This window comes from Cololabis saira, chromosome 9, assembly GCF_033807715.1.
Source record: "Cololabis saira isolate AMF1-May2022 chromosome 9, fColSai1.1, whole genome shotgun sequence".
In the NCBI taxonomy this organism is placed as follows: Eukaryota; Metazoa; Chordata; class Actinopteri; order Beloniformes; family Belonidae; genus Cololabis; species Cololabis saira.
The window spans coordinates 12343973-12364527 of record NC_084595.1 but is presented as its reverse complement, the minus strand read 5'-3'; the positions used below and the strand labels follow the sequence as shown (position 1 = coordinate 12364527).

Genomic DNA, 20555 nt, shown 5'->3' with positions numbered 1-20555 from the left:
ATCATTTTGTGATGCTTCATGTTTTAAATATAAGTGTATGTTGTTCACATTGTTATACTTATGAAAGTGGTGATCGCGGACATCCACAATGTGTAAGACTCGTCACACGTGTACATTGGGCTTAATCTGTTAGTATAATACGCATGATGGTAAAACGGAACGAGGAGACATTTTTTTCCCACCAACTTAAGTTCTGGTGTTGATTCTTAAATAAAAACAAGAAAAAAAAGAGTGTAATGATGCACTAACGCTGAATATTAACATTGACAAAACCTTATGAACATAATAAAACACACACACAACTCTCAACGGAAAGCAACACAAAGCAAGGAACAACAATACCCATAATGCAATGTGGTCAACAAAACTACAGCACGTTACTCTTTTTTTTTTTTTTCTTACAGCTTAAATTGGAGGAAATGCCACCAAATAAATTATTTTTCCAGCTTCAACTTCTGACAGAAGCATATCAAGCTCATTGGCATTGATTTCTTTCATTTTTAGGGCCCGAGCACTGACAGTGCGAAGGCCCTATTGTATCTGTAGGAATTTTTATTTTTCTCGTTCTCGTTTTTCTTCCGACGAAATGAGGGCCTTTTTGCCCCCCTAAACGTGCCCCAAAAGTCAGCAAATTTTGCACGCAAGCCAGGCCTGGCAAAACATTTGATATTTAATGGTTTGCATTAATGGGCGTGGCCTAATGGCTCAACAGCGCCCCCTAGTAAACTTCGTGCCTCAAGCCCCACAATACGGTTTGACGTACATGCACGAAAATCGGTACACACTAATTGATCCTTATCCACCAAAATGTTGAGGTTTCTCAGGACCATCTTGGTGAACATGTTATTCATGAACAGGGTAAGAGAATTATATGCATGAAGTATATATTTAGTAAACTTGCTCAAATTTAAATTGTTCTTCATTGTTATTTTGTTGGTTCTCAATTAGACATGTTGACATTAACGTGCTTGGAACTCAGTCATTTTGACATCTGAGGACATTTGAAAAGACAGGGGTCATCAGTAAAGTTAGCTCATTTGCACACAGTCAATCAGCATATTAGTTTAGATTGGCATGTCATTGATTAGCATGCTGCTCTGCTGTGGCACTGTGCCAGCAATCTGACCACACTGCAGTGTTTCAACTGACTGAGCTGTAGAGTCCATATGGTATCTGCTGCTATTGATAAATACTATGCTGATCCAATGATGTTGCTTGGACCCTTTAGTGCTGTGTCACAATTCTGTAATGCCGCTTTTCCTCTAGTACCTACTGTACATGGCTCGACTCGGTTTTAGTGCTTTTCCACTAGGGATCTAACCGTGCCAAGTAGATACTTTTCTGTAACTTTTCCGAGGTTATAAGCGGGCTGACATTCCTAAACCTGGTGGTTGAGGAGAGAATTCAAGGATCCCCTTGAATCCCCTAGATGGAACAACTAGATTTACCAGGAGCTTTGTCTGTCCATAGCTGCTCACGGCCACCAACAGACTTTTCAGCAGCGCCGAAACAAGCTAAACATAAATTAAAAAGCCTTGCCACTTGAAGCTTCTCTCACTCTCATTTTAACTTGATATTGAACCTAGGGTACAGACCAAGCAGCACATAAGGATAAGGATAAGGATAAGGATAATCTTTATTGTCTCTCTTGAGAGAAATTTGTCTTGGACAAAAACTAGAGACTCCAGGCACTACATATATAACAAAACATATAAAATCACAATAAACAAAAACACATCGTCATATCCCCCCGCTCTTTGCATGCCCCCTCGCAATGTCCTGAAAAAACACCTACACAAAAAATACCTTGCTACAGCAACATTATTGCACTTCTCTCTACACATATAGCAGCATAATCATTATTGCACATCCCTCTATTCCTCACATATATCATTTCCCTTCAGGTTATACTTTTTTTTTGTTTTCTTCTTCTTTTTTTGTGTCACACAATCAAGAACATCATAGCAGCTTTGCTCCAACCCCACATACTTCTGCTCCAGGTGCTGAATTGTAATGGAAAAGAAACCACGGCAAGTTGAGTCGAGATGAGTTGAGATGAGTCGGTACTAGTGGTAAAGCACCATAAGTCTCTTCTTACACAACACTCATTAGAACATGAATTGACACTCCCTCAAAAGCACATCTATAGCCAACATGGCCACACACGGCTTATCCTGATGAAAGCAATGATTATACAGGGGCAAGAAAAATAATGTGGATCCTGGTGTGATGTGATCTTAATTTAGGTCAATAGAATTCACAATGTACCCAAGCTGAGAACATACAGGTATAATTTCTTGTGTACTTTTGGGGGAAACCCATTGAACTGGAGTAAAAAAATAAGTAAACCCATGGACTAATTACTTCTATCCATCCATTAATCAATTCATTGATTAACTTCTGCTCATACAATCCAGGTTGGATCTGCCGTGGGCAGCATGGCATGCAAAAGGAATGAAAGTGATACAAACTAATATAACTAAAGTGATATCTTAGAACTAAGACATCCATCAGTTTATAGTTAAACAAATTACTTATAAATGGAGACGGTTTAGTATTGTGGCTACTTAAAGTGAACGGTCAGCGACAATGACTCCAAAGGTGCAGTGTAGAATCGTTTATGAGGTAAAGAGGTCCACAAAGTCTTGATGACATCACTGGAACTAGCCAACAGCTCTGGTCACGTGTTTATTATGTAAGTAATTGAACATGTGTCCATAGCAAAACATCATGAAGGAAATGGTGAACTCTAAATTAATAAATAAATACAAGTTTAACACAAGACTATTCCACACTCTGGTGCAAAAAGAGCACATTTGTCTTACATAAAAATGCCATCCCAGTGGTGAAGTAGTGTGGAGGGACAATCATGGTTTGGGCTTGCTCTGCTGCCTCGGAGCCTGGACCACTTGCTATAATTGAGGGGCAAAAGAATTTCCAAGTTTACAGTGAAAAAAATCCTCTGCTGATACCTCTGGACACATCTTCAGTGATTTTCCTGGAATCATTGGGTGTTTCAGGTCTTTCAACATCATACACCCTCAGCCAGGTGACCCAGTCCAGGCTGATCAGACCTCAGCTTGCATAAAAATGGGAATTTCTGTTAAGAAGGATGGTCAAAATCTTATCCTGAATATTGTGCAAGTCCGGTCGAAAGCTGCAGAAAGTGTCTGATCGAAGTCTTTGCTCCCAATGACGGTACTAGGAACAAGTGCTAACTAAGAGTTCTTTCACTTTTCTGTCAGCAGTGTGAAAGTTTAAGGGGTATGTCAACAAAGACCTGAGAACTTCTAACCGATCGTGTTATCAGCTTAAACACATTATGTGACTGAGATGAAGTGGGGATCATTTTTGTGCCAAATTAATGCAGAAAATGAGTACATTTGCAAATAGTCCACATACTTTTTCGTGCTACTTCTTTGGCTAGGTGGTACTCCTCTTTTCCTCTCATACCCCTTTTACACCAAGCTGGTTCCAGGGCTGGTGCTAGTGCTGGTGCTAGAGCTGGTTCGCGGTTGGTTCTAAGTAAGAACCGTTTGCTTTTACACAAGCTGGTGCTGGCCAGCAGCTGGCCAGAGAGCCACCCTGATCAGGAAGCTGAGAGCCAAAAGCTGTTTTAATTTCAGCTGTAGCACTGTTAATATGGCACTTTATTAAGTTTTAATATTTTTTCAGGTAAAGTAACCTTTAAGAACCCCAACCTGGGCTCAGTTTATCCAAATAACGCCTGTTAAGAAATTTGCTCTGAAAATTTCGGAATTTCTGGCTGACTGCCGGCTCCGGAGCTGATTTATGGTTCCGCGTTAAATCGACGCAGAGCCTATGGCGTAGGGTACGGCGCCCGTTGCCGCGTAACCTACGGCGTAGGCTCTGCGTTGGTGTAACGCGGACCAGAACTACGGGCTGGGAGGCGTCCTCGCGGGCCGGGAATTTTTATTAAATAAATGGATCGAGCGTTGAAGACGGCGACTAAGTTAGCAGACTCTTTTATTATGACATCCATTTATTTAATAAAAATTCCCGGCCCGCAGGGACGGGCTGGGAGCGGGCTCGGATGCGAGGCTGCGCTCCACGTTACTGTTGATGGATTGTACCGTAGACCACTGCTGCTTCTGTTTTACATCCATTATTAAATAAATGGATGTTATAATAAAAGAGTCTGCTAACTTAACCGCCGTCTTCAACGCTCCGTTGTTTAATAACGGCGCTCTTCCGTGTTTATTCTGCTTTGGTTGTTCAGTAACACCGTCCCCAGCCCCGCCCCCAGCCCCTGACGTAACTGGTTCTTTGAGCTGGCCCAGCAGCCCAAAGGGGCTGGCGTAGCACCAGTTTTGAGAGCCAGGAGCCGGTGCTTAGGCTGTGTAAAACCAAAGAACTGGTGCTAAGTCTGGCTCTAGCCCAGAACCAGCCCTGGAACCAGCTTGGTGTAAAAGGGGTATCAGTGCGCTTAAAACACTTTCATTATCCAATTGGAGCACTTATAAACTGAAAGCTTCCAAAAGCTCCTCATGCTCAGAGTGTGGTCTCTATCCCCACACTTCCAGTGTAGCAGTGGGAAGCAAAGAAGAGCAAATAGCCTTATTTATGGAAGTCATAACAAGTAATAACAGACTTACAACCCCTAGGTAAATGACTAGGAACATTTAGAGCATGTGGTTTCTCATTGTGAAGCATCAATTGAAGCAACATATGCATTTGCAGTTCTCCCTTGGGAATCCTAAATCTGTGCTTGTGAGAAAAAGAACTGACCGTTAAACATCCCTAACAAAGATTCCAGCATGATTCAAAGCACTAGCCTCAGTAGAGACTACTGGCACAGGCGACTGTTAAACTCTCCTAATTGGCTTGTTGCTGTGGCTTCAATGTGTGGAAGCATTAGCCCCCTCATTAATGCCGGTTACATAGACCAAGTTCTATTTCCTTTAACATTTGCCACAATATAAAACACAAATTCAGTTTTCTGCCTATTCAAGTCAGTGACAAAACTGGATTCACGTTGCACGCTGTTTTCTTCTCATCTTCTCAAAAGGACTTTGAAACCCTCTCTACTGCTGCAGAACATTTTTTCAAAGAATAATAAAATATGAAAAGAACCCCTTTCCCACCCCTAAATTGCACTGACTGGTGGCTGGTGGCTTTTATATAATAAAAAGTCTGTCCTTTGTTTATGCTCATTTGAGATAAGTGTCACAATTGTCACAATTTTCCATTTTCATGCAAATTCAACCTTTCTATTCAGGAAAAAAAGGAAAATGAGTTATTCAGACAGATTTCAACCACAGTGCAGAAGAAAGCTACAGATATTTTACTGCCTTTTAAGATGAATCTTTTTCTGGTCCTAAAGCAGAGGCATTCAGGATGATCCATCCCTTATGCCCAATGCTAGGCAGGATTAGATAGTCTGTTATTTTCTTGTTAAAGGAAGCTTGTGGCGATCTCTGCCTGATGGAACCAGGCAGCTGGCAAACGTCAACACGTTCTTCTCTGGATAATTTATTGTGACACAACGATCTGTGGCACCATCAGAAAATTTAGTGTCAACATGATGGAACCTTTTCTGTCCATATTCCTCTCAATCACGTTTTGATCTGCAGTAAGCATCGCACCCGACACTCAACAAAGCGGCTCTCCCAACCCACATCTTTCCCTGTTATGGTTGTGCTATTAGATACTGAAGGGTCGATAACTCCTGCTTCACCCTCATGAGCTGATCTCTAATCATCCGATAAGTCCAGTATCAGGATTGGGCAGGGTGTATTTTATCATTTCTAATGACCTTTGTCTAATTTCAATGGGGCCGTTTAAACGGGCATTGGAAATACAGTAAATCAACTCCAGCACGGTTTGCTGTTTTAGAACCCATTCATTCAACCCACAGCTATATCTCATGGATGGCCTTTTAGCGCTAAAAACACATGTTAGCAGGTAATGAATTTGCAACGACTAAAAGGTCTATTCTCAGCACAGTATTACCAAGATCTGGTGGTGATTGGCTAAATCATTTATACCCTATAGAACCATGCTGTGTTGCCCCTGCTTCCACTATCACAAAGACTGAACAAGAAGAAAAATGCTTGGCAGTTAGTTGTTGTGGGCTTGCTTTGCTTTTGATAAAGGAGGATATATGAATACAGTATATCATGTATCCTAAATATATATCCTATATATATATATATATATATATATATATATATATATATATATATATATATATATATATATTAGGGCTGTTCGATTAATCGTTTTTAAATCGTAATCGCGATTATGTAATTAGAACGATGTTAAAACGTGAACATCGTAAAATCGATTTTTCACTTTTTTTTTTTTTTTACCTTGTCTGCACACATATTAATGATTGATACCATATTAATGATTGATGGAAATACCTCTCAATACAAGCTAATGTAATGACTGACATTACACACCTCTACCTCCTTCATGGGTTGCATTATTATTTAGCATGCAAAGACCCAGTTTAGTTTAATTTGAAAATGTCTTGTTTTATTTAATTGGAAATATAACTTACTGTATGTTTGCAAGTGCTGATTTGCTGATTTTTTTTTTCAGAGATAAAACTATATTTTATTATATTTTTTAAAACTTTTTTTCAACTTATTTTACAGAGTTTTGCACTTTATTCATTCATTTTTGGTTTAATAAGAGCATGGTTTGCACTTAAAGCCCAATGGGGCAAATGTTCAATAAAAAAACAGCATATTTGAAATCATTTCTTTTCCTTTTGTCAATTCACAAAATAATCGTAATCGAAAATCGGATTTTGAGAGAAAAAAATCGCGATTTTATTTTTGGGCAAAATCGAACAGCCCTAATATATATACAGTATGAGTGTTTTGGAAATTATATTGAGAATCTATTTACAAAGAGATTCACAGGGACTTACCTAGTACCACTAATGGAACGTCAAGGCAGAGCACCAACAGAGAGGCTGCTGTTCTTCATCGTGGAAAGTTGGAAGTGACTTTTAAGCTGTCTGGTATGGCAGCATGAATCAGTGTCTTCACTTGCTTTGTTTGGTGTATATATAAACAAAACATCTGTATGAGTGTTCTTCTTTTTTACATACCAAACTCTGGCATATAGAAAAACACTTTAAAACTTTAAAACTTACATCCTAACACTCAATGAATTCTAAAATATAATTCAGTCACACAGCATTCATCAAAAAATGTAACAATCACATTGGATTGCCAATCTTTTTAACTCGAGAACATTTTAAAATCTTTAACATGATGCTCCAGAATAGGGGTGGGCGATATGACCTAAAATTGATATCACGGTATTTTTCATCTTTTGAACGGTGACGGTATAATATCACGGTATTTTTTGGTACATTTTGGGAGGAGTAGCCTGTCCTGTCCATTTATTTATTTATTTATTTATTTATTTATTTATTTTTATATATATATATATTATATTATATTTATTTTTATTATATTATATTTTAAATATTTTGTAAACCTGTCTTAAAATGTAATACTGGACCTCGGTGGGGCTGGTTGGACAGCGGGTGGTGGAAAATTTCCCTTAATTTTAAATCCAAAACTTGACAGGTTTATGCCACGAGTATTCATATACAGTAATCCCTTGTTTTTCGAGAGGGTTACGTTCCAAAAAGAACCCGTGATAAGTGATATTCACATAGTAGCAACCCTTTTTTTTTTTTACAATTATTATACAAAGCTTCAAATTGCGGAGATCAGCACCGCCTCGCACGTATCTCACTGCTGTTCTGATGCCGCTCCATCCCGACTCGCGCTGCAGCGTCTTTTTCTTCTAAAGCCCGCGGTACAGGTGTGTTTTTTCGAGAGAAGAACATGGTTATGGGTATTTTTTTGTCACTCTTTTTTTCTTCTGGGCAAAAAGATAAAACAGACATTCATTAATTTTTTCTCCATCTTGAAGTCGGTGACTGGTATTCCAGCAGGTTGAAACAGCGCTCTGCGCTCCGCTGCCGTCAAAGACCCGCCCCGCTCTACTTCTGATTGGCTAGTGTTAGTTTGGTTGAGCGCCAGAGTTGCTTTCCTCTTATTCCATTGGTAGACGAACTCGGTTGACTCAAACTTTTTTTTCTCTCTCAAACCTTTTTTTTTTTTTTTTTTTTTTTTTAAGCAGTCAAACTCGCACGCCGAGAAAAAAAAGTCCGTACGCCGGAGATCCGGCACGGTGCCGGAATACTTTAAGCCCTGTCATTTCTTACTACTCTTGTCGTAAGGTGTAGCAGCAGTAGCCTAAACGATGCCTGCATTGAAAGCTGTGTAGTCTTGGGACCGCTGCTCCGCTGGTGCTGCTCAGCAGCACCAGCGGAGCAGCGGTCCCAGCAGCAGCGGCAGGTCCCACTTGCGCTCGTTTTGGCCCGGGTTGCCTCTTCATATTCACGGGCGTGCGTGTTTTTTAAGTGATGAAACAGGTTGCTTGTGTTTCCACCTCTTGCTGTCACAACACGGCAGCAAACCTTGCATATCACCGACGTTTTTAATGCCTTATTTAGGCTTATTATTTTATAATTGATTTATTACGGTATTGACGGTATTGCAAAATCCATGTCACCAGTGTCACACCGGTGATGACTATGACACCGGTGTACCGCCCACCCCTACTCCAGAAGACCATCACAAACCTATGTTTTTTAGTTCTGCACAAATTACAAAATTAATAAGAAAAACTCTCTCAATTGACATCTGGAAACGCTTCAGAATTAATGGAATTCAATGTATTGGATTATTAAAACATGGCCTGCACCTGAAGCTTTTAAACTTGTTGTTCAGTGTGATTGATGGCAACGTATAAGTAATCTATCACCGAGTCCCCAGGTCATGTTGTTTTGCATCATTTTTAATGTTTATCGGGACGTTTAACATTAGTTCCACTTTCTACTTTATGATGAAAGCATTTGGTATGTCAAAAATGATTAAAAACATATCCAAATGATACTAAAGGTCTGTACACCGGCTTCATCCTATTCAGGGTCGGGGGAGTCTGGACTGAAAATAGATCATTCTTATTTTGTTCATATGAACTTTCCCTTCATGGACAATTGTGGAACGAGGCGCTGCAACATTTAATGAGAAGTGATGAAATGAACTGTATATATTGTTTGTTATGAATGGCCATTTGTATTTGTATTCTATTTATCACTGCCAAAATCTATTGTCTATACTTCACATTTATATAAATTGTGGTGTACTGAATTCAGAGCTGCATTCAGTGTCTTCTTCTCCACTCCCGAGTCGACCTGGGTCTTCTGAACTTAGCCCAAGTGATAATTGTGCCACGTATTAACTACTGGGGCCTTCCCTTAAACAGGATAGTGCACTTGTTACGTTAACATTTTGTTATGTAACTATTCGTATTTTTGAAATAACAGAATAATCATTTTCAAACATCATTCAAGTTTATCTAACAAGCCTTTTTTTCCTTTTCTTTGTAAAAATGTTTGTCATTTTGAAATGGATTACATGCATGGAGGCCCTGAAAGGTTGATGAGCAGTATGCTTTTACCCAGCATACTTTTAACAGCTGTGAGAGCCAATCATATATTTTCAAATTCAAATTTGTTTTGACCGGTGTTCAAAATGAAGATGTTGAAGCCGTTGAGTTTTCTGTATGTAGGACGACCAGCTAAAGTAGAACACGGGTGAAATCAAAACAAAACGTAGTATTCAATACAATCGTATTTAGATGGTAAGTTCATTCTGTGAAGTGATGTCTGTTAGTCTGTAATGCCCTCGTGCTGCCACAAACAGAAGGTGTTTAAGTGAAAGACACATTTGCACAGGACCCACTCCTTGACTGAGCATTATTATTTCTGTGAACACTATATAATGATTTGTCTCAATCAAGTTCACATTTTCTTTGCACTTTAACTTTTGCTACAACCAACATTTCAAGCTTTCATTTATGATGCAGTTAAACTCTGAAATCAAACTAAAGATTGATTGTCATTAGTTATCTACAGTATGTTTGTATGTATATGATAATGTTAAAGGTTATCTTCCTTTCCTCATTAGAGTCTTTGTTTTTACATAAATGCTGGTTTGGGATTTCCAGGCGAAGCAGCTATAAGGTCAGTCCAGGGCCTCACGTGTGCCTTGAGCAGTGATGGGTTCATCACGTTCACCAGCTGCTTTCACTCTGCAGCTGGTTCACGCCGAGCAAATACAGCTGTGCTGTGGGTTTTTGTAGAAATTGCTTACAGCTGTATGTTAGACAGCACCAAAACAATAAGATTCAAGACTTGACAGCTAAACAATGAGCTGCAGGATGAGAGGAAAATTCAAATGTTTGTCTTTCACAGTGTTTCATTTCATACTGACAACTGATCCATTGTTATCATAAAAGTACTCAGACACTACATCTTTCAAATGCATGTGCATTTTAAAATGATACATTTTAGATTCTCTGTAATGGTCTGATGAAAGCATGCCAGCGACATTTAATTAATGCCAAAGGAAATTGTGTTAGTCTTTTTTGTTTGTTTAAGCTACATTTTAGCTCAGTGGTGACTGAGTTAAGCAGGCACGCGTGCAATGAATGGTTCTGTATAATATCAAATACAGAAAATGAAGTGAAGGAGGCCATGACAAGATTATTTAAGCACTAGTGTTTGCACTGTGTGGCATTGAGCTTCTTAATTAAGAAACTGGTTGACTGACAGTTGAAAACCTGAGGAGACTATAAAAAAACAAAACACTTTTATGCAGTTGAGAATATTTGTTTAAGTGTCTGAAGTAGCTACAAGCTCAGAAACACAACCCTGACTCTTGTTTGGGGCCTTACAGTTCAGAAAATGTCTAACTCGGTGGTGTATTCACATTTGCAGCTACTGTGTATCACAGAACCGACCTCTATGAGCTTATTTTAACCCAACTTCACGCCACACTGCATTTGCTGAACCATGAAAGGGAACGCTAAGCCCAAAAAGTGACAGCTAAAGAGGCTAACTCTGCAAACAGTGGGTCAGACGCCCTAAAACCAGCTGTTATGAACAAAACTGTGAATGCGTGGTTGAAAGTTGTCATCGATTCTACTACACTAGTGTTAAAATATGTTCACTGTTTCTCTCCTCCAGAGTCGGAAACATGCCAACAAAGTGCGGCTGTATTACATGCTACATCCTGTGGATGGAGGCTGCCCAGCCAAGAAGCTCAGAACAGACAATGTGAGTCCTCTGTGAATCCTTTTCATCTGTGTTTCCTGACAGTCTCTGTAATTGCTCGGAAAAGCACATAGATCAGGTCATGGTTTACGGAAATCTTTATTGTTAATGGGTTTCCCGCTTTGATTGACGACCCCTGTGTGACCCCGCCCCTCCCCCCTGTGCAAGACAAGAGCTGACACAGAGACTACGTTTTTACATGTAGTCAAAATTCGGGTTAAGTCGGGTCAATATTCCGGTTACTGAAACATTCGGAATGATCTGTTTCCATGCGTGAGCAAACAGGGTTATCCCTGTATACATGGTAATTAATCATCTGGGATATCTGGATCAAACCAGCGACGCACGGAGAACGTCATGACGCAATTCCTGTCATTTCCGCTTCTTCTTCCTGTATCCAAAACAACAACAACAATAACAGCAGCACGGCAGATAATGAACAGCCCAGTAGAAGTCACCTTTTTCAGCGTCTTCCAGCGGTGCTGTATCTGGTCTGGCGTTCGTACAAATCCTGCTTTGCGCAACTTTTCGCTCACCTTTTTGTAAATCTCGCTATCGCGGTACATTCTACGTCTACAAATGCCAAAATGTTCATATTTTTGATTAAATTTATGACGTGATTAGTCTCCTCCTGGTCTTGCGTTTCGCCATGTTTATAAGTATTTCCTGTATTTACTCAAAAGACCAAGATTCTTTGCGAAAAGAGCATGCGCAGAAAACAAATTCATGTTCCTATTGATGGGAATATCCCGTTTGGCGTTTACATGACCAAATATTCGGGTTAGAAAAGGAGTAATCCAGGGGTCATTTCGGGTTTCTAAAAACCCGAATATGAGCAAATTCCGGTTATTCAAAGGGGTTATTGGTGTTTACATGGCCGTGTGCAACCGGGTTATTGCTAATATTCCGGTTAGAAAAGGGTTATTGACTGCATGTAAACATAGTCATAGACAGTAGTGCCTCATTTCTAGACCAGTGAACAATGTGACGGTGATGGCACAGATTATGCCAACCTTACTAAAGACAAGGCAGGTTTGTGAAGGATCCCACCCTCCAACCCTCCACATCAAGTATATTCCAGGTACACAACGTGTTTACCAGACACAATTACCTGGCCTGTCTTCCTCGCTCGATCGACGTCGGCTCACAGCTCGGAGCATCTGTTGCAAAAACTCGAAAAGATGTTTTTCACATCTCACTTCCCACTCACGGATCATGATGTTGAGATTTCACGCTAGCGACAAAGTGAAAGGGACATTTCTAATCCAAGTGTGTTTCGAGTGGAGTTCAAGGTGTGGCTTTGATGAAGAGGCTGCAGTGGAGAGACTTGAGTGAAGACACTGAAGTCTGCTGAAATGATCAGGAGTCTCCCAGCTACCTGCGGAAGTCTTCCCTTTTAAATGAGACGAAGATAAATGAAGGGGCACCGGTGCTTCGTTGGGCTGTCTCTGCTCATCATCCGCTCTGCTGTTCTGTTTCTGTTTGGCTGTTTCCATCTGCCTGCCTGTTATATATCTTTTTCCTCATCTCATCTGCCTTTTATTTCTGCTGTCACACATCTCCAATCACTCTTCCCATTTCTGTTTTCTCTTACACTCTTTCTTTTACCTTGCTATTTCTTCCTTTCTCTTCTTGTGTCCTCTAAATATTTATTTTCTGTTTGTTTATCATTCCAGTCCTGTTTTTTATTGTGTCCTTTTTTAAATGCATCGTCTTTTGTTCCGTAATGTATCTTGCCTCTCCCTCCGTGTCCTCTCATGGTATTTTCTTTTTACTTTTCCCGTCCTTTTCCCGTCCTTTTCTTTCCTCTCATTCCATCTGTTCCATCAGGTTTTGGTTTCCCAACAATTTAGGACCGTGTTTTTTTCAAATTGATACATGTATAGTTTTCTACGCGTTTAAAAACATTTTACATTTCATTTATTCTCCATATCTTAATTTTTTTCCTTTTTATTATCTCTATCATAACTAGCTTTTCATTTCTTCTGCTTTCTTCTCCTTTACCTTTCATCATTATATTTTCATACTGTTTTTTTTTTTCCATATTTCCATTTGTCACTAACTTTTATCCTGTTTCTTCTCTATTCTTATCTTTCCTTGGCTCGTTTTTACTTTCGGCTCTCTGCACCATTTTTCCTTCCCCGTTAGTTCCCCCTTTACTTTTTTATGTTCCTTTCCTTATTAGTTTGAAACCTTTTATCATGGATTTTTTTAATATTACCATATTTTTCTCGTATTGGACTTTAGTCCCATCTTTACTCCTTCCAACACCATTTTCTGTTTCATTACTTATGTTTTTCTTTTTTTTCATCCTTATTTTCCACCTTTTCTCTTCCTTTCTGCTTGTAGCCCCAGCGTTGCCCCTTTGTTGGGATTTATTCATGCTTCCATCTTCTTTTCTTCTTATTTTTCCGTTAATGTTTGTTGTCATTTCCAGTTTCGTATCATTGCTTCAATTTCCCGCCTTCACTCTACATCACATGTCTCTTCCTCTTTATTCTTACAGGTCTTTTTACTTTTTGTTAATAAGAGGCTTTGTTTTGCAGTGACATACAGGAGTCTTACAATTTCTGACGTGCTTTTTGTTAAAGTACATCCGGTAACCGGTGTAAGTTACACTTTTACTGCATGATACAGGTACATGATCGTACACTGTAATATCGACATCCGTCTTTACGACCAATCACCACATATATTGAGAATTGTTTTCTGTGATTTGTTGAAAGATAAAAGCTTCCTCCAAATTTAGCACAAGTAAATCAAGTTGCTGTCAACATTGATTGTAACGTTTCATGTTTATGGACGTTGAATCACGACATAATTCACTTTCATTTCATCCATCTCTTAAGGTACGGTCAGAGTTGTTTGATTTTTATTGACGGACCTAACCATTACATATTATTTATTGCCCAGAACATGATCAAGTGAGCATAGAAAATAGGTGATTTTATGTACCTTATCAGGCAAAATGATTTAATACAACCATCTTTTTGCATCATTAGGGCCATGGTCGTTTGAATGCTGGATGGGTGCAGTTGATAGCTGAGTTCTGATCTGTGATTAAAGATAAAAATGTGTATATAGTTGTTCTTTTTTTAAAAGATAATGTGTTTTTCTGTCCAAATTGTACATCATACTGTAACAACTAAATGTGAGTTGACCTGGAAGAGTCCAAAAGCCAGGCTCAGCTGTGCAGCAGGCATCAAACTGTGTCCCAGGGTGAAGGCTGCTACAGTACCTGGGCTAACAGGTTAATGGCTTCTAGACTGTTGGCCTGGTAGCTACTGGTAGATCTTTTCGTTCCTTAGATCCCTTTGAATTATCTCCTCAGCCACCAGGTTTATGAACCTCTGCACCTCAGAGTTGGACCAGAACAGACTTCTGCGACACAGCAGCCCTAAAGCTGAAATACTGGCGAGAGTACCAGGATTGCTGTCAAATTTACCTGCACACAGAAAAACAAGAACGTGAGCTGCATTAACCAAAAATCTGTTCAGTCAAGCATTTTACCAGATTGTTGGGGTACAGTATTCCTTTTTTTCCCTTGGCACATTCCTGCTGTGAAGCAATCCGAGCATTTTAGTTCTTACTGCAATTTGTTTTTATTGTCTTTTATTTTTATAAACTCATGACAGCAGATTATTATCCTCATTCTTTCATCCAGCTGTCTCTTCCGTTGCAGCTTGTGGTACATGCTGTGTCACTCCAGCTGGAAATGACATGAATGGTTGAGTTTGAACGTTATGTTGACAAGCTGTAATAACTATTCATGAAGTACAACCTCAAGTTAAAACATTTACAAGCTTTAGTGAATACTGAACGTGAGACAACTGAGAAGGAAAGGTGGACATAAAGCTATGGGACTGCTCGACCAATCAGAACTGTTTTTGATCTGCAAGCTCCACCATTGTATTTTCTACTACCTCCTGCCCAGGCCATAATTGGAGACAACAAAATTTGCCCTATAAGTTATGTAACATTTGACTACATGGTACACAAAAATGTGTGTGACTCCAAAAGTGCATGTGTACAAATGACACTGGAACTGCCGGATGGTCAGTGCATTGGACACAGATCCTCCCTTGTAACTCCTAACCTAAATACAGTTAATAAATAATATTTAGCACCAGCTGAAATAAGTTAAGTGTCAGGTAAATACAGTGAAATACGTTGAAAAGGTGTAATCTTTCTTTCTAAACATTGTTAAATAAATGGACCATCTTTGAAAATGCCCTACATTTATGAATGGTTTTAGTTGTTCTCATTACTTCCATTTTTCAGAACTTGTCAAATGCTTGAACTAGAACAGTTTTGTTAGTATTTTTTTCTTCTGCGTGCATTATTGTGTCTGCTCTCAGTATCCAAGCTGTTAGCATTTCATGTATGGCTGTCAGACAGAATCAGTGTCTCCTTTGTTATGGCTGTGTCAACAGGGGCAGCAGGGTAATTGGCTTCTACATGGGTCCACTTGTTTGCTGTAGCCTTTATGCGGCACTGCAGCGTCACCGAGCAAGCAGGGTGACAGGGACAGGGCGTCCATCCACTCCTCCTGGCTACTTTATTTACCACACGTAAATAAAAGTCACTTTGTTACTTTGTGCCCAGAGATAATCTATAAAATAGTTAATATAGTTATACTTTTTCATAGTTGTATAGTAATTGACAAGGTTTAATGTTAGAGCTAATGCTAAAAAAACAACAACTTTGTGCTACTCTTAGTATAGTATTTCTTGTGGATATTTTGTTGTATTTTATATAATTTCACTTCGAATAGTTTGACAAATTGTTGATGACAAATTAATTGAGGTCCAAAATAAATGTCTTCTAATGGGATTAAATTCCCTGTTATTTATATTGGTGTATTGGCGGAATTTAATCCCATTAGATGACATTTATTTTGGTCCAAATTGAGGCTATGTTGTATTGCAGGGGTTACATTACAAATACTGAATTGATCCATTGTACAGTATTTTTTCATGCCTAGGGATAGGTTTGCACCATATTAAGAGACGTAACTTTTATTTAAATATTCCTCATTTAGCAGACGCTTTAATCCAGATCTGTTTACAAGTGAACAATATTCAGGATTCAGAGGATAAGTAGCTCCGCTAAAGACATGCACAGAGATTTCAAGAGAGAGTTGTTTATGGATGTTGGAGCTGTGATAAATGACTCTCACCCCGAAAATTTGTAATTAATGAAAGCTCATATGAATACTCTGCAAGCTTTGAGCCAGACTTCAATTTGGTGTGAACGTAGCTGAACGTAGCAAAAACGGTGGTGTTTTCATGCGTTTTGGCCGTTTGTTTAAACGAAAACAAAGCTCAAAGTCACCAAAAGCAATCATTCCTGAAAACTCCGGCCAAAGTGGAGATTTGCAAAAACTCAGACTTCACGTTTGCTTGTAAACAGAGGGAAACAGAACGTCAAATTATGCGACAGAAACGTCACCAGCATCATGTGTGTACTGTGTTTACAATTTGTTTGGTCACGTCTCATTTGTTGATGTTTTTTTTCAGGATTCCGATTGGCTAGCATGACTCTATGCTTCTCGTTACACTGCCACCTGTAGGTTTGGCTGCTCATAGCACCTTAACAGCGTATTTATGCGGGTTTGTGTAAATGATGGTATTTTTCAAAACGTAGAGGGGGAAATATCCGGTGGTAGGTTCGAAACCGTAACACTTCAGCTGCAGGAGAGCGACATCCTGTGGGGTTTTTTAACAGACATGAAATTTTCCCCTCCCCGATAGCAAGTGCTGCAGGTCCTGATGCAGTAATACGCCTAAATCCCGATGATCCCTCCACATGCTTCACAGCTGGGATGGTGTTTTAAAGGTGGTAAGCTGTGCCCTTTTTTCACCATACATTAGAACGGTGCATCCAGTATTATGTACAGTGTGCAGTAGTGTTTTGTTTGTGAGCAGCAGCTTCCTACATACAGTATTGTGCCATGGGCCCCCTGCCTGATCAATACCTTGCATGTAGTAGACTCACAAAGATGTTTACCACACCCACTGATGTGTTCAAGCCTTTAGCTGTTATATATATATATATATATATATATATATATATATTTGTATTTGTATTATCGCCAGGAATAACGCCAGGAGTCTCAAATGCCACTTGCAACCAAACACACAACCGATGCAGAGAGCGCACCCCCCCTCGTCAAAAGCAGTTACACTCCCTGCTGTTACATGTGCACTTTATTTGTTTGAAATTAATTTTTTGTATCACTCTGTTTTGATCCCACTTAGGAGATTTATTTCCCTCCATATGAGGTTAGACATATTTACATGGAAAATTTAACTGACCAATGCACTTCTTGTACAATGTTTATGATGCATACGGTTCATTGTTTTACATTGAGCTGATTAAAAAAAACAAGAATTCTTAAGTTAGTCTTTACAAGTGTAAAGTTGGGGACTACACTGTGTTTGTATTTATGAAGGAATGTTACATTCAGGTCAAAACCTTTTTTTTTGTGGAAAGTTGAAAAAGAATTGGCATAAAGCGAGCATATTTGCCCTTTCCCATGTTGTTAACAGTATTAAAAACATTACCATAAGATAATTTAGAACAGCAAAACATGTGTGAATAAATGTGTGATTAATATGCGATTCAAAAATATATACATACATATACATATATATATATATATATATATATATATATATATATATATATATATACATACATACATACATACATACATACATACATACATACAGTATATACAGTATATATGCACATATTAACATATTGTCCAACCTTGTTGGACAAGGGAGCACAGGACTTTGTTTACTGCCACTGGAAGAGTTTAAACAAACAGTGACACACATCTTACACATCTCACATTTAGCTCTGCATGCAGTGAGTGAATGTAGTGAGTGAAACCTGTTCTGTGCTCACAGTACATAGTACTATGGCGAGACAAGGGGAGGAGCATTATGGGTTTATCTCAATGACATTGGTTGCTGGAAGGCTTTTTTTTTCAACATTCTTCAAGATCCAAATTCAAAAAAATCCCTATGGGAGTTGCATAACGACTGACAGATCTTTAGATTATTATAATACATATCCAGAGACGCGGCACAAAAGATCATTTCTGATATATCATTATAACTTGTGTCAATAGTCTTGGAGGATTGAAACCCAGGAATGTCGATACAAAGAAAAAAAACTAAAGTCATTTAAAATATTGGCTGAGAACTGGTTTAAAATGTTGAACCTTACTCGGCTTTGGTTTTATCAGAATCAACATAGTGTTTTAACCAACCCAAAGTACTCTCACACGTGTCACAATAAATCAAAGCTGGCTCTCTAGTCTGACCTTAGGCCCTTGATAAAAGGGCACATTGCCTTGATGGAAGAGGGCTACACTTAAACTGCACAGATGTGATGCGACCAGGCTGTGTGTATAAGGTGGCACTGTCTAAAAATACATTCAGCAGCACCGCCTCCAGACACTGTGGGAGTGCGTATGGCCTGGCATGGCCCGCCGTCTGGAGCCAGTTGAGCTGATGGCATCTGACAACTGTACACGCTGCTGGTCATGCTAGTTGCTGTGATAACCTGCTCTCATGTGCAGGGGGGAGGGGTTCTAGTCAAGTAGTATGTTCTTGCTTTGAGGACTTGAACATTGGCACATTGGAGCATGTTGTTCTGGTTTATTGTCTTATTTTTATCAATCTGATAAGATAAGAGATGATAGATTTACGGTTTTCTTGGGTTATATCCAGATTGGATCCACTGAAGGAGATTAGTACAGCCTGAGAGACAATGAATAAAAACAAAACAGGATGGAGGAGGCAGTTTTAAGAGGCCAGCTCAGTGCTTGCAGATGCTTTCTATGCTTTCGGATCAGTGTTAACATCCCAGCTTTGGACAGATGTGGATAGTTGCTGATATGGACGGATGAATGAGAATTCCATGTTGCAACAAAACATTTTCTTGACATTGCGAAAATGTTTTGACATTTGATTTGATTTTGGATAACAGACAATTGATCTCTTTTACATGCATTGTGCATGCACTGCACTTAAAGCTGTGTTGATCCCCATGACCTTTCCTGAATTCTAGAAAAAGAGAAACTCATTTAGTCAACAAAGGAGGAGAAAAGGCAAAGTTTGAAAGATGACAGTTTTTACCAATGGCACCAATTTACGAAGTAATACAGAGACAAAATTAATTTTATTAAATGAGTGGTACCAATGTTTAATCATGTTTTAGTCATTCTCATTGAAGACATTTCAGCCAGGTTTCCCCTTCTAACACACTATCACATTAGGTTAGCTGTAGTGTAAGGGTCTGAGGGTAAACACGAAAATACACCCATATATCCTCTTGTTGTTTTTGTAAGGGAAATGTGTTAGCAGTACTACCTTCCCTATGGGTCTTGATAATTCCCCATTGATACCTGATATAGAGTCTATTATCTACTTACAGCATCCTTGGGAACAATACATGGCCTTGCATTCAAATTACATACAACAGAGAATTGAATGTAAGGGGACTTTGAAGTTTGATTCAGTTCACTTTTTTACATCATGAGATAATACAATCAAAAGAGGGAGAGAAAAAATGTGTCATCCCTAAACATTAGGTTCCTGTAACAGTGTCAAAGTGTCATTCACTTTTTAAGCCCATGGAGAGCATTGGTCTGTCACAGTACTGAATATGAAAGCAGTCCCTTATATGTATATGCTTTTAGGCAGACACAGTTGACTTAACGTCTTAAAGAAATAACTGGCATACTTTGGTCAAAATACTGGAGACAAGATCAGTAAGGACATTGAGAATTTAAGGCGGTTAAATCCAATTGCTTCGCATCGATTCACAACAAAAGTCATCTCAAGGTACTTTGTAAAAAAAACACATTCAATTCAATGCAATTACATATAGTTCAATACTGTCCAGTTATATTTCAAGATTTTTTTAAATTATAATTCCATTTAATCCCACAGTGTTAAGATTCAAAATTGGTATGATGCCTGTTCATGCTAGTCAGTTCCATGTGAAGGAACCCACAACTTTCATCAAATTTTCACTGCAGTGCAATCCTCCATCGTGGGCAGGCAAGAGGTTTTGGTGGAAAGTAAAAACCTAATTCACAGGGCTAAAAAGCCTCCAGCAGAACCAGACGCAAAGAGGGTGACCATCTGGCTGAATGGTTGGGCATCTGTGATGACTGGATAGAGAGACCAACAAACAGCTGACATTCACATTAGACCTCTCTAGGATTGTTGTGTATATTTGCTGTTTTTTTTTTTCCTCTCCACTGCTCTTATGTGACTTTGAGAACCTCCTGTTATTAGAAAGGCAAAAAGTTGGGAGAAAAATACATGTGAGTTATATTAAATTGAAGATGTGGTTG

At 39.0% G+C, this 20555-nt stretch overlaps 1 protein-coding gene across 1 annotated transcript in view; it reads left to right on the top strand.

Annotated features, from left to right (window-relative positions):
* Positions 1-20555, top strand: part of zmat4a (zinc finger, matrin-type 4a) — a 205545-nt gene that overhangs the window by 66038 nt on the left and 118952 nt on the right. Inside the window, exon 3 of the mRNA XM_061730506.1 lies at positions 11090-11179. Within this exon, the coding sequence (XP_061586490.1) occupies positions 11090-11179 (90 nt within the window). The remainder of the gene's footprint in view (positions 1-11089; positions 11180-20555) is intronic.